The sequence below is a fragment of the Aptenodytes patagonicus genome, chromosome 1 (genome assembly GCF_965638725.1).
Source record: "Aptenodytes patagonicus chromosome 1, bAptPat1.pri.cur, whole genome shotgun sequence".
In the NCBI taxonomy this organism is placed as follows: domain Eukaryota; kingdom Metazoa; phylum Chordata; class Aves; order Sphenisciformes; family Spheniscidae; genus Aptenodytes; species Aptenodytes patagonicus.
The window spans coordinates 67,269,828-67,288,839 of record NC_134949.1 but is presented as its reverse complement, the minus strand read 5'-3'; the positions used below and the strand labels follow the sequence as shown (position 1 = coordinate 67,288,839).

At 39.2% G+C, this 19,012-nt stretch overlaps 1 protein-coding gene across 1 annotated transcript in view; it reads right to left on the bottom strand.

The window, feature by feature from the left end:
- Positions 1-19,012, bottom strand: part of PKP2 (plakophilin 2) — a 46,864-nt gene that overhangs the window by 16,140 nt on the left and 11,712 nt on the right. The window contains exons 4-6 of the mRNA XM_076340455.1: positions 13,449-13,587; positions 10,205-10,412; positions 4,765-4,942 (exon numbers count right to left, since the gene is read on the bottom strand). Coding sequence (XP_076196570.1) covers positions 4,765-4,942; positions 10,205-10,412; positions 13,449-13,587 — 525 coding nt within the window. The remainder of the gene's footprint in view (positions 1-4,764; positions 4,943-10,204; positions 10,413-13,448; positions 13,588-19,012) is intronic.

Sequence of the window (19,012 nt, the reverse complement as noted above, 5' to 3'; positions counted from 1 at the left end):
CTGGCAATAACTGGTTAGCAGAACGGGGCGTGTTCTGGTCATTCACTCCTTCCAGTGTTAGTATCTGCAATATCATCTGCTAGGCGTGGATTCACTTCTCCTCCTGAAATTCTATCAAAGAGGATGAAGAGAGCTTTAATTTATTAGTTGGTAACTCTGTGGCACAGTGCATATGCCCATGTCAGATGATAGCGTTAGATTTGGACTGTGGGTGTCCCTTTCAGTCAATAGGTGCGTGTAAATTTTTGAAAAGATGTTTTGGCATTCTCCTATAAATAACTATTGTGCTATGCATAATGTATTGCACTTCAAAGTACTATTTTTGCCCTGTAATAGAAGCTGCAGGCTATAGACTTTATCAACATGCACAACAAACATATTACAAAAGGTTAGACTAATTACAGACTTATATTCTGGCAAATATATATACTCTTTAAACATCTTCATTAGTAACATCATTCCCTCAGTGCACAGTTTTTTTAGTTTGTGGTGTGCTCTTCTTTTAGTTTTCAGCATTTCTTTGTGCAGAGATTTTTTTTTTTTTAGATTAATACATAAGGAAGGAGTACTTCTAGTGACCTAATTTGGGAGGTGTGTTAATTTCCAATAAAGAGATGCAAACTGATTAATCTTAAAAATCTCGCATATTTGGTCTGTACAAGTATGGTAAGCCTCATTAAAAACTATTCTCTGCTAGAAAGTATGTTGGCAATCCTGCGGATCAACTTTACCTGTGAATTTTCAAGCCCTTCTTGTTCTAATCATAATTTTCAGTGTTCAAACTCTTCAAAATGAGGACTAGTATATGGACATCATATTTTTAAAATAGGTAATGTATCCTTGAGCATCTAGATAAGGGCAGTTTGAAAGACTTTTCATTAAGGCTTGCAGAGCTAACTGCAGCTCTGGAGCAGCCCCACTCACTGACTTTTTGTACAGAGTAAGGTACGTTCAGAATCTACTTTTATTTAATTTAAAACAACTCGGCTACTGTTATGTCTTATTGGTCACATATCAAGTTGTGTCAAGTTGCTGCAACAAGCTCAGAAAGGGTAATACCACACTAAAACTGAGAATGATCCTGTGCCCCCATCGGCTGGCTCACAGGGAAGAGACGGTTCCAGAGTCCAAACGCAGGAGAGGAGCAGGTCATGCCATCACAAAGCGGCACACCTAACAGCCAGACTGGTTTCTGTACAAATACAGCTTGGGCTAATTAATACAAAAAAAGACAACCTGCTTCATTTCATAGACACCACCACTAGCGTTAGCTAGAGAGATTTTATTATGGGTAGTTAATGTTTCTCTGTATTTGCTTTTGAGCCATCAGAGTAAATAAAAGTTAATTATTACTTAGAGATTAAATTAATTAGTGGTTAGTGGGCTGACAGTAGTTTCTGCAGAAAAAGGTGCTTTATTGTTGAGTATTTTGTATAGATAAGAACTCATTTGTCTTCTGAAACCACGAGTCAGATACAGAGCTGTTTACACAGTAAAAATTCATGCCATACAGTTACAACTACTCTGCTATAGGACATATTAGCAAAGCAGGTATGTGTAAGGCAAAACTGGGCAGCTTCCCAGCCTCTAAATTTCAAACTTAATTCCTTGTACTTTACTAAGAAGCGTTTAAAACTCAGGCCATGCCTTTGCGCTCATACATTACTCACTAAATATTTCAAACTATGTCCCTTCATGCATTTTTGAATGTGTAGCCAAAAGACGTGCATCTCTGATACTCGTATTTGCATTTACTTAACGTGCAATGACTTTGAACTCACAAACACAAAGGGCCACAGTTTTATGGACTGTTATTTTTAAAGTTGTTTTTATTAAAGATGTGATTTTTATACTTCAGTCATTTAGGGGTGTGTTTACTGAGGCCTTTGGTGTTTCTCTGTAGTAGCTGCTACTGTGTTCATGAGGCTATTAGCTGATGGGAGTAGTAAATCCACAACTGTAAATCTATTCATCCACCCCATGGCTACAGCCTGGCCTCAATTTACTTGAACTTGTGCAAGAAGTTGGACAGGGCTTACTTTGGTTTAAAAAATGGCTTTTTCCTAATTTAGGTTAAGTAATTTTCTAATCAGTTTAGCTATAGGTTATGATACATCAAAGTAAGTGTCTTTGGCAGCAGCTGAAAACTGAACACTTCTCTGTGCTTGTAGGTACCATGGCCCCTTTCCAAGTCATCTGTTTAGATGAGTAGTGATTATGGCTTGAGATTAACTCCATGTATTTATCCAAAGGGTCCTTGGAGATGCTACTGAATGTAACTATTAGTTGTGCTTTACACGCCGATTAGAAAAAAAAGAGTGACTTGGCCACTGCTGAGCATGTTCTACTTACTACCCAAAGGACTGCTCCCGTGCCTGGTAAAGCTGGTAGAACTCAGCAGGTATTACAGCAGGTGAGCAGAACTTACCCAGCACAAATGGCAGAAAACACTATGGTCCCATTAATACCTAATATTGCTGTAGATGAAGATGACTTGCTGTCTCTTGAAAGAAAATTCCAGGTACATGAGCACTTCAGTTGTCCCACTGATGGACCTATGACACCAGAACTAATCCTTCAAGTATGTTAGTCTTTCGGTAGCCCAAACGGCACTTACAGGGCTATACAACAGTAAAGTGCAAAGGGAAGAAATTGTAAGAGAAAGCTGCCAACTTTGTGGTTCTTATGGGAAATGCTAACACTCCTGGGTGTCTGAACCTGAGACTGCTCTAAGGAACTGCCCCTGATGAGTTATCCACTGTAAACAGCATTACCACTGCTTGAATAAAACAAACATGACAACAAATTTCTGTTGAGACTACCCTGAAACGAATTTTCTTTACTCTTCATAGAAGACTAGTTTCTTGTTTACATAAAATCAAATTCTCTAAATGGAGGCATGTGATGATGTCGTGGTTTAACCCCAGCCAGCAACTAAGCACCACACAGCCACTCGCTCACCCTCCCCCCAGGTGGGATGGGGGAGAGAATCAGAAGAGCAATATAAGAAAACTCGTGGGTTGAGATAAGAACAGTGTAATACTTGAAATAATAAAATAACAACAACAACAACAATAATAAATTGTAAGGGCGGGGTGGGGGGGAGAGAGAGAGGAACAAAACCCAGGAAGGGAAAAGGGAAAAAAAAAAAAACAACCAAGAGGTGATGCAACCGCTCACCGCCCGCCGACTGACACCCAGTCAGTCCCTAAGCAGTGATCGCTGCCCCTGGCCAACTCCCCCCAGCTTATATACTGAGCATGACATCATACAGTATGGAATATCCCTTTGGCCAGTTTGGGTCAGCTGTCCTGGCTGTGCTCCCTCCCAGCTTCTTGTGCACCTCCTTGCTGGCAGAGTATGGGGAGCTGAAAAGTCCTTGAGTTAGTATAAACACTGCTTAACAACAACTAAAACATCAGTGTGTTATCAACATTATTCTCATGCTAAATCCAACACACAGCACTATACTGGTTTTCTTCCAGCTACTAGGAAGAAAATTATCCCAGCTGAAACCAGGACAGATGATAAAAATCCTATTACTGCCTATGACTGTGTTTTGCTCCAGCACAACTAAGAAATTGTGTTTCAAAGAAATAAACCTCACTGCTTTACCTGCTACAGTCTAGGACTCTTCATGGGGTTTTGCGCTGTTACTTTTCAACAAACGCAATCGTAAATCTGTTCTGCCAGTCAGAATTACAGACATATACTCAAGCTATGTATAAGGGTCTTAATTATTTTGAGTTTGCATGCGACTCCAGTGGATAGTCACTTCTTGTGCTTCATAAATTTTAGAAATTAAAATGAAGCAGGAATTGTTTATGAAAAAGGTATTAACAAAGTGGTTATAAACGATACTATGTGCATCAAAGAACTTGACATCCTACAAAGGTGTCACTCTTGTATTTGTATCAATAGATCATACAACTTCAGACCTAGGCTTTAAAGGCCACCGTGCTATACATCCACTAGAGCACTGGTCTCCCCAGGGGGTGCACAAGACAGTCCATTGGGGTGTGGGAAGGAAATAGTTTTGTACCATTAATAAATAAAATTTAAAAAAATTAAAATAGTGTTTATTTCATCTTTATATAATCCTTTTTATTTTCTGTTTTTATGTACGTTTTATAATTTACATAATATATTAGTACAGTAGTACATGTATATAATTTATAAATAAATAACTATACATATACTGAGGGAGTGTTCTCAAAATTTTTTTACTGATAGGGGTGTATGATCAAAAAAGTTTGGAGACCACTGCACTAGAGTCTTAAAATAACTTTAAAAGGCTTGCACAGGTTTAAAGTTTCTTTTAAGTTACTGTTAGCTTTTCTCCAGTGCTAATTTGTAATACCACTCCTACAACCATTTAAAACAGCTTTGTTTTTACTACTATCATTATCAGTCAGGGGCTAATACTATACATCATACCAACAACTGTTATTCAGTGAAGGATCTCTTTGACTTCAATGCAACTATGCACTGCAACCAGGCCTCTGATTACTATCTTCTGTTATGGATGTATTTAGTCTGTGGAGCGCCCATCAAATGAACATATAGGAGCCTTATAAAGAAAGCTGTTTTCATTGCATTGAGCAGTAATTCTTCTGGTCTGATACACATGAGGCATTTCAAAATATGATCTGTATGCAAACTCTTCTCTTGGAGCCATCAAAGGTCAAAGCAAGAAAGAAAATAAGTGTGCAGGCCTGTTTTATCATCACTAATGTTTTGGGTACCTGTGGACTGAGTGCTCACCTCAAGCATCCTGTGGCATTGTAGAAGATATCAGGGTCAGGTAAAACACTTGACTTTGGGTAATCACGATCTGGCCAGCCCGAGTAAGGGATGAGAACAGCTTCGGTCAGTGTCTGCAGGGCTTCTATAATCAACAGGTGCTTCAGCTGGTCATTGGAGGACAAATTCCACAACAAACCTGCAATATCCCAAATAAAATCAGAGTGGCAAAAAGACTCCCCAACAGTTTGAAAGACCTAATCTCAAACTCCTTGAAGCTAATGAATGAAGGAGCCTACCTGGCACTTGATATCCTGAAGAGGAGCAAAAGAGGGTGATAAGAGTTCACCAGCCCTGATCTGAGGACATAGAAATGGGGCAAAAAAGGGGCACAATTATCCACGTAATTAAAGTCAGATCTCCATATAGTCAGTCTAATGCCTGACCAAGAAGCGCAGTTTTCCATGGCTCTGCATGTGCATTGCCCACCTGTAGCAATCATCTTCTCTGTCACCAAAGTAACACAAGCTAAACAGAGCTAACAACACCGACACCAGCGATCATTCTCCACACTTCCAGGGAGGAATTCGTCCCTTCCGATGCCTGGCAGGACTAGTTGCACTTCCAAGTACCAAGTAAAGACCAATGAACAGGAGAATAAACTCGCATGCAAAGGGGGTAGATGGGAGGTACAGAGAGTGAGTTTACAGGTCTTTGGAAATCTGCTGGACGACAGGAGATACCCATTACGAAGTTTCTCTAACACTTGATAGCAAAATTCCTCATAGGAGGGAAAGCTGTTAAACACGGGTTGGCCGTTACTGTCCAGACATTGGTCACTAAACAAATCATAAGTAACGCTACACACCTTGTCTACTCACAATCTCCAAACACCAAAACAAATCTCAAATATAATCTTGTATAATTGATTAGCTTTGCTTATGTTCTATTCCAACAGATGACAATTCTTTTTAAAGTACTCTTCCCCTGGAAAAAGACAAGTATTTCTGCTTTTCTCTACAAAGGCATTCATTGTTTCTCCAGCTTGCTGCTCTAAGTTTCACAGACCTCCTCCTCCAAACACTGGCAGAGTATTAGTGAATGTTCCTTTCATCAGTTCACAACAAAAAAATGTTTCTTTTGTATCTCCTTACGCTTTGAATTTAATTTCAGCTATTGTGAGCAATAGTAAAATCAAAACAAAGGCCAGCCAGAAGCAGCCCATTCCTTCTTCTGGGATCTGCTCTTCAACCTCTGAATTAGGAAATAAAAGGAAGAATGTACTTTCCTGAAGAATAAGTAAGGCTTATAGGAAATCAGACGTGCAGTCCAAAGGGCATTGGTAAGGGAAGCAGGTTAAGACAGAATGGCACAAATGCAAGGGCACAAAGACAGAATATAACCTTAAAAGGAACAAGTGCATTTTGAATTATAGACAGATACCTAGAATAGAATTGTCAGAACAGAATGAGATGTTGCTCACCCTGTAAATTTTCCAACAAAAATCCTACCTTTACCCACAGGCACTGTCTCACCCGGCTCAGAAGGATTCTCTCAGTGGCATTCTGGGTGTGGATGAATTTGTTCACATCAGAAAATGTCTTTAGGAGTGGGCTCTTTCCTTGCAGCTATACTATAATCTATTCATCGGGGCATAGTTTTCCCTTAGATGGTTATTTGGGAAAATGGGTGGGGTTTCCTTTTAAATTTATATTTCTTTTAATGACAGTTCTGTTTGTGCTGTAGTCTTCCCTGCAGGAAAAATTTTCTTTCATTTCTTAGATTTGTGCTGCATGATAACAAGATCAAGAGGTTAGATACTCCCTGGAGGCTCATCTGGCTTATCTTCAAAAGCTAATCTTTTTTGTTTTTTTTCACGCCACAGCCATTTTACTTTCTGTTCCTCAGTATGCTCTCCAAATACTACAAAATGCCGTTCCTGTCTTGGCTCCTGCATTGTCTCCAAGTGACATCCTCTCCTACTATTCAGGAGTAACCTCATTCCTTTCCTAAGAGATTTGCAAGGCGTTTGTTTGTATGTCAAACAAAGGACAAAGCCTATGGTTCCCTTACTTGTATCAATGATTTTATGAAGCTAGCAAATTCAGTCAATGTGATCTTGAGGAGGTCTCATTCCCCCTAAGAAGAGGTCATATAAGCACAGAAATTGCACAGAGAAACCGGGCAGCTATTTTCTGCACAGGGGCATTAGGTAAACTGGTCTACGGCAGCTTTCAAACCACTGTCATAAGCACAAAGCCACTTTGGTGGGAGTACTGGTTTGGTGCTTTTTGTGTGTTCTCCTGGGATGCACAGACTGTGTGGCAGGACACAGCACTTGCTATAATCAGCATTTACCTCCATACACTTTCATTGCTTTCAGTCTTTTCATAGGACAATACAAGGCACACTGCATGACTATACTCAGACTGTATTCCTCAGTCTAGGTCTTGAAGAAAATACAGGCCATCAAAACATTCTTTGAGAAGATATGATATGATATGATATGGCTTAATATTAGGCAAGTGTTTGTCTGTATTAACACTGCTGGTACTAATAAGCCAGCGACCTTAAAGATAAGCTTCTAAGGCTGAGATGTACTTATCTCATGTGCACAAGTATTAGATCATATTTCTGACAGGTAATGAAGTACAGTATGAGACAACTTCTGTGTCTCGGAGTTTTAACTTCCTTCTCTCCAAAAACTTCCTCATCTTCATGTATTTTTGTTAGGTGGAGTGCTTTCGTACCATGCTTCCTACACAGCAGTAGAAACAAAAAGCTTTCCTCTGCTGAGCTTAGGTGTCTTTATTAATGAGTATCACATGCTTTCGATCCTTGGCCAGGAGTCTTTCACCAGAGTTCAGTGTGGTATTATCAGGTACCAAGACTATTTTACTAATCTCTTAAAGGGGAAGACATTCAGCTAATTATCATATCACACATTTGGAAGTCTCTAATTTACAGTCAGAGTAGGCAAGTAATAAGTATGATGTGGAAAGTCAGATGGGCTTCTCATGCTGACCAGGTGGAAGCCCAAAGGTTCTGCATTAATCTTTTCCTGGAAGTGTTACAACACTGCAGTGCGATTGCATGCATAGCTATGGTATTCCACTATTCCTGTAGGAAGCCAAAGGCAATGCAAGAGGAGAAACAAAACTTGCAGGTGAGCCATCAGTCAGCCAGGGAAACTGTTGCTCAGCGGGGCAACCAACCATTTTGGTAGAAAGGCACTCAGAGGTTTGCACTGTGCTTGGAAAAGCCTTATGTTGCAGCCCTTCTTGGGCTACGTAGTCAATCTGTACAGGACAGTAATTCCAGTGTTTTCTAGATATCACTGTACATGCCAAGATCAACGGGAAGCACTGACCTTAACCTAAGCACTGTTAAGCACATGCTTAACAGTGACTGTCTACCTCCTGTCTGCAGCCCACTCCTTGCCTGCCTTTGAAGCGTGGGCTGGCAAAGAAAGTGGCTGGAAGCAAAGTTAAAATTCTCATAGAAATTCATTCAACCAGGCTGCCCTTTGCCCCGTAGGCTCCTTGCAGCTTGCTAGGGAGCTGGCAGAATTGCTCAAGTGATGGCAAAAAGTATGCCCTAGTGCCATTTTCACCAAGGGACCCAGTGTACTTCCTCCTGACTGCAATTTGGTCTTGAACAAAGCGAGAAATACTTCTCTTGGTGTATTTTTAAAGCCATCCCTTGCAACTGATAGGCATGAAGGTATATCAGAATATTTTGCTTTACGCAAACTACAACATCCTGCTTGATATCGCTTAAGTATTTTGTTGGTGTCTTGTATGTTTCATAAGTAAATATTCATGTTCAATGACAGCAGTAATTGCAGAAAGAAGGTGCGCCTTCATCCATTTTCACACTGGTGAAGAGGAAGACAGTAATATTCACAATATCCGTATGAGTTATCCTGCACAAACAGTCAAAGCTTTTGTCAGAAATGATAAAATTGCTAGCAAGAAAAGAGCATTAGCTTTCTGGCCACTGTACCACCATTTTCACTGCTTCCCTCACTGGTGTGTAACAGCACCGAAAGACAATACACTATACAATAAGTTACTAAGTGACCCAATTCTGCATCTGATGAATGTGAAAAACTTTAAAAAATTTTAATGTTGTAGAGCTGTAGAACCGAGCCAAAAGACAACAATACAAAGCTTTGTTCTCCAGCTTAGGGAGCACAGTATTTCAAATACATAAAAGAATGCAGAATTACAGAAGGTCTCAACATGCCTTTGCTTCAAGGCAGGGCTGCTTGACACCTTCTGTATCTTTTCAAGCACTGTTATTTTAATAGCTTGTATTCCTGGTATCTTTAAAGACCACTTGAAATAAATCTCTATTCATTTATTCATAATGTTTTCTTCCATTTATAAGATATAAGCCTGCTCTTCCTTTGCATGCTAACTAGAATGAACGTGGGTCACAAGCAGCTGACTTCTAGAGACACACTATGGTCAAACAGGAGTGCAGGGATGAAGTGGTGGGCATTTCTTAACTGGCTGCTGCAAAGCCAACAGGGCAGTAACCACAGGTTTCTTTGTGAGTAATGGTGGACATTTCCTCCCACCATTCCTTCTGCTACACTGATGTACAACAAGAGGTGTAATATGGGGTTTCTGATCCAAAGGGCTCTTCCTTCAAAATTGCAATGGGCCCTACTAATTTTTAACAGTTCTTCCTCAACGACATTGGAAATAAAAGAGTGAGAACATAAGCCCTGCAAAGACTGAATCCAGAATGCAGGTCACTCCACTGATGGTGCCGTATGATCTTTACGGCCAAATGGATGTCCTGCAGGAATTCTCTCCCCTGCACACAGAAAGGAAGCACGCTGTTGCTGTGGCAGTCTTCTGCTTGTCACAGATGTGAGAAAACAGACTCGGGTGTAAACAGCTAGGAGTGAGAGAGCTCAGAGTAGAAATTTGGGGCAGTAGGGTCTGCAGGGAGTAGGACAACCACCTTCTATCCACAGCACCTGACAGTTCTGGGGGACAGTCTTCAACAAGGAGCTCCCAGTATGCACCGGCAGCATACTGTCAAAAAGTGAGGGCTGAGCTGCTGTGTAAGTAGTGGGCATTAATTATGGTCCCAGGCACCTCTGGGACTGCTCACCAAAATGGTTCTACAGAATTTGCTATTTGGAGCCTTACTTTCTTTTCTGGAATATCTAGGACTTTAAGCTTCCTGCAAACAAATAGACTCATGTAATTTCTGAAGAAGCTTTCAGAGGGGAAGTTGAAGTTCCTAGTCTCTTCTTACTGTCTTAAAGTCTGGTCTTGAATAAGGACCTTGGAATTTCACCCTAAGGGAAGAGCTTAGAATAGGTGGCAATGTTCTTGTACTTAGTCACTAAACATTGGCCTAAATAAACAATCATGTACCTCACACGAAAGCTTGTGCGCTACTTAAAGCACTTCATGTTTGACTGCACAGAAAACACTACCTGTTATTTGCTTTTTAGTCTCTACATCCCTGGTGTGTCGGAGTAGGCGGAGCAAGAGTGGGATCCCTTTCTGCTCTGACAGTTCCAGTTTGTTGTCGTTGTCCTCAAACACCAAGTTTCTCAGAGCACCACACGCTGCCCGCTGAATGTCCTCGTTCTGAACATCAAGAAACTGTAGAAGTTTGGGGATACCACCAAGTGAGAAAACCTGTGAGGAAAACAAAACACAGCAGAGAATAGTTAGATACTGTAAATGACAAACTCCACCCTCCCTCCCCAGCAAAACTTTAAATAGTCATAGGGACTTTTTTCATTTGCTCCTGTTTGAAAGACTTGAAGCACAGATCACTAATCATTTGGACATGACTGTTAAATTCTGGGCTTTCGTATGAGTCATAGTTAAAATCCACAACTAAGGGAGGCATCATATTTTAATAATTAATATAAGAGAATGAAACTAAATCTCTTCCAGCTTTGCTGCAGATTTGTACTCTCTGACAAGACATTTAACTGCTCTGTATTTTAGCTTCCATGTTGGTGAAATGGATATTTGAGATTTAACTCTGGAACATTTATAAACTGCTTTGAGATTTCTGGTTGTAAAATGTTCCTGATGTGCCAAGTTTGGGTTTTTTTCTCAGCAGCCAGCCTGATGGAAAGACAATATTTTTCTCTGTTAACTTCTGTGCATGTATTGAAAGTGTATTTAAATAAGAATACATTATACTTAGTGCTTCTTATCTGTGGCATACTGAGAAAAAAAAAGTAAACTAGTAAACTTTAAAATGTAGACCATTAAACATTGTAAGCTAGTTAACTACTGAACCACCCACATTTAACAAAGGCTACTCTTCAGTGTCTAAATCTTTAGAAAATGAGGTTTTGGCCCCAAATGAGTGAAGAATTAAGAAGATGTTACTTTACAGCAGCTGTATGAAAACAGATAGTTTCCAAATTCTACATGTTGTGGCAAATGATGAATCCCATATGAGCTGTGATGTGACATAAGCAAGCCTTGGCTCATTTTATGAGCTCAGAATGAGTTTACTATGGAAAACACCTTACATTCATGTACAATTGAGGACGGTTTCCTCTGGCATCTCAAAATGCCATATGGTTTTGTGGACAAACTCGTCCTTGTGTAGAATCAACAGCATGTGAAAGACTTAGAAATCTGATACAACTGTTTTGAGTAGTCCAGAGTTTAATGATAGAAAGAATTCAATATGACTGACAGGTGTTGGCAACACGAAGAAATGAAATGTAACAAAGCCTTTTGCCCTTCATGCCCTGGCAAACTACACTGCCTGCCTGCCTTTCCTCTGATTCTGTTGTACAAAAGGCACAGTTTCTTGCTGCTGCACTGCTGACCTGATTCCCCCTGATTCAACAATCATCTAGATGCTAACAGAATGAAATACGGAAATGTATGTCTTGAGGTAAGTGGAGCATAGAACACGCTTAAGGCACCTACTTTATTACAGCAGATAAGCCCTTTTGACACCAATACCGTAGCTGGTTGGTTTTTTTAAACACTTATGCAGGCTTTCTGTTGGTAATTTTAAGTGATTTATAAACTCTTGTAAAAGAAGTGGTGCTGTTTTGACCTAATGTGCAGAGGAGAATTTACAAAAGCTATTGATTGGTCTGTCTAAATTTTCATCGGTAGACAAAATTCACCAAAACACTGTAAGACCACAAGTTCACGAGAAAAAGAAAAGCCACTAGACCCACAGACTATCAGGTATCGGGGAACAAAGCATCGGGAGACAAAGAAAAGGAATGCAGGCTGAAAGGCTAAAAAGGGGAAACAGGACAATGCCAGTGTGAACAAGTCTGATGGGCACCAAACAGAAAAACTCATCTAGTTTATGTGGGATAGACAGGAAAATAGAAGGCGGCTTCAGGCTGACTGCTCCAATTTGAACTCTGTTACTCATCCACTTGTTTTTCAGGGAAGCTGCCTGAGAGAGGTTTGAATAATAAACCACCTTCAAACATTCAATTCTGAAGCTCTGTCCTCAGACTGAAGTTAAGGCTGCTAATTGTACTTGTGTTTTTTTCGAAAATGGACTTTGATCTACCGTGAAGCAAGTTAAAACTACCAAAGGACCGAGTGATGTTTGCCTGTCACTGAACTGGACTGCATATACACGAATACGGAGTTAAGGCTGAGATTACATATGAATAATACTAAGCAAATTATGAAACAAAGCATGTGTAAGAAATTTTTTTTTAAATTATTGAAATAAACAACCACTTTACACATTAATGTACAGAACTGTTCAGCAAGAGAGCCATGATTGTGTTCGATAGTGAAATTTAAAGAAAAGGAAGAAGAGAATATTTTTAATATGCCCTTTCAAAAAACTTGTAAGAGACTTAACAAGTCTCTTGTAAGAGACTTAACAAATTTGGCTAATCCAAACAACGTATTAATGCAGTTGTGCAGTCCCAGCAAGCCCTTACCAGTTTGGCTAATCCAAACACTGTATTAACTCATGCGTGCCGTCCTAGCAAACCCTGAAGCTTGGATAAGTTTGCACTGTACTCCAGAGTTTCTATTTCTGGGATATTTCTGTACCAACGGTGTAAGCATGCCAGTCAAAAATGAGAGACAGGAGCAATTATATTGACAAAAAGTTCAGACTTTACAACTTACTCATAAAGGCTGAAAGAACTATCTTCATTTGGCCTGAAAAAGAGCAGACTAAGTGGGTATACACTTAGCAGCCTTAACATACATGAAAAAACACTATAAAAGGGACAGAAAAATAGACATTTTTCTCCATATCCATCAGGATAGGATAGAAACTAACCAACTTAGTTTGCAAAAGGGAGATTTAAGTTATACTTTAGGAATAACTAGTAAGAGTTGTAAAGCTCTTTGTCTGTAGGAGCTTGTGGGATCCTAACTGATGTGACTTTTCAAAAGTTGGTCATAACCATCTGTAATTACAGATGGTTTGGGTGAATTCTTGATGTCCCTTCTTACCCTACATTTCTGTGTTTCCTATCACAAAATCCTAAAGACCAAACTTTAGCTAGCATAGACCAGTACCATTCCACTGATTTAAAAGAATCTGCAGCAAAAAGCATCAACATATATTAGGGAAAATATTCAACATCAGTATCCTACAAGGTTTCTTGGAATGCCTTTTCTTCATGTTGGCACACAGTGCCATACAGTATAGAAAGTTATTTGCTCTACCTGATTGTAACTCACGTAAAAATAATTACTTACTTTTCTTCTGGCATCTGCTTTCTGGAAGCACTCATGCTGTATGAAAGTCACTGCAGCAAGAATCCTAGGTGTGGACTGTGTATTTTCACTCTTCAGTATGCTCACTGCACGCTCCAGAGTCATTTCCCCTTCTGGGCTCCTTAAAAGTACAGGCAGAGGAAATACAGTGAAGCAAGACTGCAGAAAAATCATCATTTAGCCTGTGAAATTTCTTGTAATACCAAGATTTTCATATTTTTCAAGTAACTTCAGCTTTTCTTTGAAAATTATTCCCTTTCCAGTAGCAGAAAATATTATAAAAGCTTTAAGAGATACTAATATTCTGGGGGAAGAGAAAATCATAAATGGAAGTGTTGCAACAATAAGAGGCTCTGGACAAAGCAAGTCATGCTTCAAATTATAAAAATAAAATGGAAACATCAGTGGATAGAGGACTAAGATCCAAAGAAGGCCATAATCAAATTAGAGTGTCTTTTACTGATCATGAAGATACCTTGATGTTTTTCTTAGTAATGTGGTGATTGCTTTTTTATATCTGTTTTCATGCCTTTCTTCAGTTTCTCAGCCCCCGGACTACACATATGCAAGGCTCAGTACCTGCTTTTTTCAAGCTTATAGAAGTTGTTCTGGTTTGAAATAGATTAGCAAAGCCTTTTTTCAGGTGGGACAAAATAAAAACACCACTCATTAAATCGATTATGTACATCGCCTGTGGTAGGATTAAAAATATATGTGGTCATTTTCCTCCCAACTTCCAGCATGTTTGCTTGAATAATAATTGTGTTAGACAACCATATAAAAAACTGGAAAAAGAGGTCACCAGACCCATTTTTTCCCCGGTAAATGGAACATAAAACAATTCACAGCACAATCAGGTGCATTAGCTCTGGGACAGGTGGTAATGTTCCCCAGCCTTTTTACTTTCTGTTTCAAATACTCTCCACCCAGAGAGAAAAAAAAGGAAAAAACAAGCAAACAAAAAAACCAAAACAAAACAAGAAAAAGTGGACAAAACCATGAGAATTCTATTTTTTTTTAAACCAAATAATTTTGTAGAACCAGATCCCAAGCTGGCCAGACAGGGATCAGAGAGCAGTCTGTGAACCACAGTCAAACAAGTAGTCATTGGCAATAATTCCTTGCTTCAGAGCTACCAGAATCAGAATGGTTTACTTGATAATAATCTCAGTAAGTGCATTTAAAATTAAAAACTTTGACAGCTCTGAGAGTGTCTCAATAAAGCACTGGCAGGAGTGAAAGAGCCTGGAAGTCCAGGCTTGCCCAGAATGGGCTGCAGAGGAGCAAGGTAGACAAACCAGGCAGATTTCTCACAGGGAATCTTGCTACAAATGCATTGAAATCTCTTTTCCCCAAAATATTTATGATGAACTCATGAGCTCTGAGACAAAAATGGATTTTGTTGGAATTTTTCCTGCCAGCTACACTGTAAATCAACATCTGCTGCTTGCTTTTGCTAAGGTAAAAGACAATTAGTATGGCTGCAAGGACAGCAAAAAAATGAAGAACAATTTCAATGCACCTGTTGCAAATGGAATTATACTCCCATACCCTGAGGTTTCCACCTGCCTTTGTATTTCCCTTTGGTATAAATCATGTTATTTCTTGTCTTCTCCCTGCCTCTGAGTTAGTGTTTTGAGCAAATACGCTGCATCTATAGGTGCTGCAGCATGCTTGTGCACGACAAAGATGAAATGAAGGAGACAGTGTGTTGAGGATGTCAATGGAGAGGTTAAATCAAAGTGAAATTAGACAGAACTATGGTTAGTATCTCTAGTGCCCTGGGCTCTGGTCTGGCAATGCTTACAGCTTCCAGGTTTTCAGAATTTACTGCAGCCCCGATATAAAACAAAGTAGCTACTAAGTTACTCTAAGTTGCAAGTCGGATGTACTGATCAGAAACCTACTTGAAGATCTTGAACAATGAGTAATGGAAAAAAGCCAGATCATATTTCTTCTTCTTACTCTCTTCTAAGTGGAACAGAAAAACAGGCTTTTCAAGCTTGGGTTTTAGTCAGGTTTCTTAAATCAACAAGGGTTTTGTGACCATGTTATATATATGCACATGTGAGCACGCTGACTCATTAATGCCTGTTAGTCATTGCAATAAGTTTGGAGCCCTTTAACCAAACTCAGTCACCTTCTACAGAGCGGCAGACATCTCCAATATAATAAATTGTGAGTCATTTCAGTGACTAACAGCAGAGAAGGACTCTATCCACGCACTTTCCAAGGTCAAGATTGCTGCATGAGCTGATCCCTCATGGGACACCAGAGAATCTACATGGGAACTCAGCCTCAGGATGCCAGGGATGTCCCAGAGTAGTAAAGGTCCATCAGCAGTCACTGCCAGGCTGAGACAGACGCATGTACAGCCAGAGATGAAAGGTCTAAGCGCTGGGTGTGGAGATCTGCACTGAGACTGAGAGCAGCCCACTGTTCACCAGTTATCCCTTCATGGCTGATACTCCTTCACATACAGTAGCCAAATTCTTTCTCTCCTGTTGTGCACTGCCATACTAGGATTGCTCCTCACTGGATAAAAAGAACATTCACTAATGTTTTATCTGACAGTAGTAAAGGGTGCAATATAATCCTTGACCCTCAATGGTATTCAAAAAGTTGCACCATCCTAACTTTTGTCAAAATAGAATTTGATGCAATGATTCCATCCTACCCTCAAAACATTTACAGGCAAACTTAATAGCCATGTGGCTGGTTAGCATGTGTAATGACAACAAACAAATGGACGTTCAGGCAACGGTTGTTAAACAGAACAATGATTTGACAAGTTCTGACTTCACCTTAATTGCCAGAATATAACATTTTTGAGATATATACACTGTGTTGTCTAACCATTTTGTGACAGCTCTCAGCACATTTAGAGGTGAGATTCTGTAAGTAGCTGCTTCTCAGGCAGCTTCAGGTTGAATCTCTCTCTCTCCTAAGCCCTTGATATGAGGATGCTTTTAACTGCTTCACTTTACCAGAAGATACAGAGATAGCATCTCTATACTCTGATTTTTCTACTTTGATTTCATAGCATGAGCAAATTTTTCTACAGGAAGTTTGAAAACTCTTTTATATACATTTCAAATACTATACACAGTTAGTCCACTACTTCTCTTTTACCTCACACAACTATTTTACACCCTCTTAATTAACCTTGGAAAGACTTACAGTGTGATTCACATAAAAAAGTACAAATTTCTGGAAAAATCAAATTACTCAGAAAATAGGCTTATCTTTTTTTTTGCCCCCTTCCATTATTAAGGGAGCAACAGGTAAGGGAGCAATACATCAGATAATGCAACCTTAAAATCAAAGAGAATGGGAAATGACAAGAAATGTGAAAGTCTCTACTAACTTCTTAAACTGAGAAGTCTTGTCAGAAGAAATTACTGTACTACTGGTGGAATGATGGACTTAAGTGAAATATCTCTGATTTGACAGCAGTGTATACCCCAAAGCAAAATGTCATCTATGACATTTTAAATACTTAATTCTACTTCAAACTGTGCAGTAGCTAGATGTGGATGAACCAGAATGTAATGCAACCAAAATAGGACTTCTGCATCAAGCCCTTCCAATGACAAGAATTACAAGGGGAGTTATTAAATCTGTATTTTAGATGTCTGAAAACAGTAATAATGTATGTGGATATCATACTCATGTTAGTACATAAGCATATGTAACAAATACTGACTTCAGTCAGCTAAAATGGCTATAGTTTCTTCATCATCATTTAAGACTCTAGTGGTGCAAATCTCTTACGGAATTGTATCTTAAATGCTGCCTTTCACCATCCTCTTCACTAATATATTTTACAGAGACTTTTTTAAACTTTGGATAGAGTAAAGAGCCCCTCACTCCCCCAAAAACCTAGCTATGAAACTAAAATAGAACCTAGGATATTTGAAAATCTAAACAAGATATGTACAAGTAAATTAAATAGTCAGAAGTACTGAGATAAATGAAATCTGTAAACATCTGCAAAAGGAACTTTAGAAGCTTTCACAGCACTTCCAATTGTTTTCCTCTGTAATTTCCAGCAAAAGCTGAGCTTAAAAACTGGCATTTAAGGAATTAAGCTGTCAAAAAGATTTCCATCAGGTCACAAATCTTCCACCTGGAGTTCAGCATGGTCTCAAGCAAGCCACTTGCACAATGACTGAAGACAGATGTTTACATCTGCAGGTATGAAAAACACTTTGGTTGATGTTTATGCAGGCAGACAACCAGACTCCAGTGTCTGCACCTGCAAAAGAAGAACCAAAATTGCTCCTACACAAAATTAAATATCAAAATTGCTGGTTGTGGCTCAGAAACACACTCAAGAATGTGCTTAAAGTTAAGTAAATGATTAAGTCAATGGGATATATGCCTGTTTGTAAATTGTATTCCTGAGAAACAAAGTCCTCCCAGGTACCTACTTTCAACATCACTACTCCCAATTCCTTAGCTGTTGTGAGCTCTCAGCTGTTTTTTCTGGACTTACTTGCTGTAAAGACTGAATACTTAAGAGTCACATCATTAATATCAGATCTCTTAACTCCTGCATCACCCAGAGGTGAAAATTTCAATCCAGATCAGATGTGGGCACAAGACCATATATCTTTGTAAATCTAGTCATAACACACAACATGTAGCTGACGACAGAAAATACCTGACCTGTACATAGCAGTGACATCAGATGATGCCTCATCTCACACAGTAGCAAATTTAGAAAAAGAAGAAAGGTAGCCTTCGGAAAAATGAACTTAACAGCTACACAGTTATGGAAAAAGAGACATTTCTTAATAACACTGTTACAAATTACACCATGATTAACTTACATAATAAACCTTGGGATCCTATTTGGATTATGAAACAACAACAGAAACCACAGTAGACAGTGCAAGTAACCATCTCCTGTTTACCAAGTGGTTTGTTCTGTCCATTGAACCTTAAGAACTCTGGAAACAAGCGGAATTGTTCTAAAATGAAAAAAATATTCACTCCTGAGGGGAATTTCAGAACTGATAAATTTTCTCTTTTGAAAATGGAACCAATTTTAGACATTCTGAAATCTCTGGAAAGGAATTTCAGGGGGAAAAAAAAAGTAATTCTGGAAAAAAAAAAAGAATGCTTCTAAGATTTTAAACAATTTTTCTGAAGTCTGGGGGCAGCTTTGGGAACTTATGCCATGGAGCTAACAGGGCTTCATAATAAGATAGCATCCTCAGAGCACGTAGGATCTCATGGTAGTGAGAAGCTCTGGGGTCCTGAGATTCAGAGCAGTTTATATTTGTTCTAGGGATGGATGATGCTACAGAGCTAAGAGAAATTTCTGCCTGTGTTTTAACTGAAGTTTACCAAAACTAAAAAGTTTCCTTGAAACGATGAAGGATTTTTAACTGGAAATTGTCAGTCTGCCAAAAGCTGCTTCACTGGTTGATTTCTGACCTATTCTCGTGAGAACCAGTGCTGAAATCATCCGGTCTCTTATGAGCACAAAATTTGCCAATGCGTTACTGTGTATTGTGACTTAGGTTGTAAATTACTCC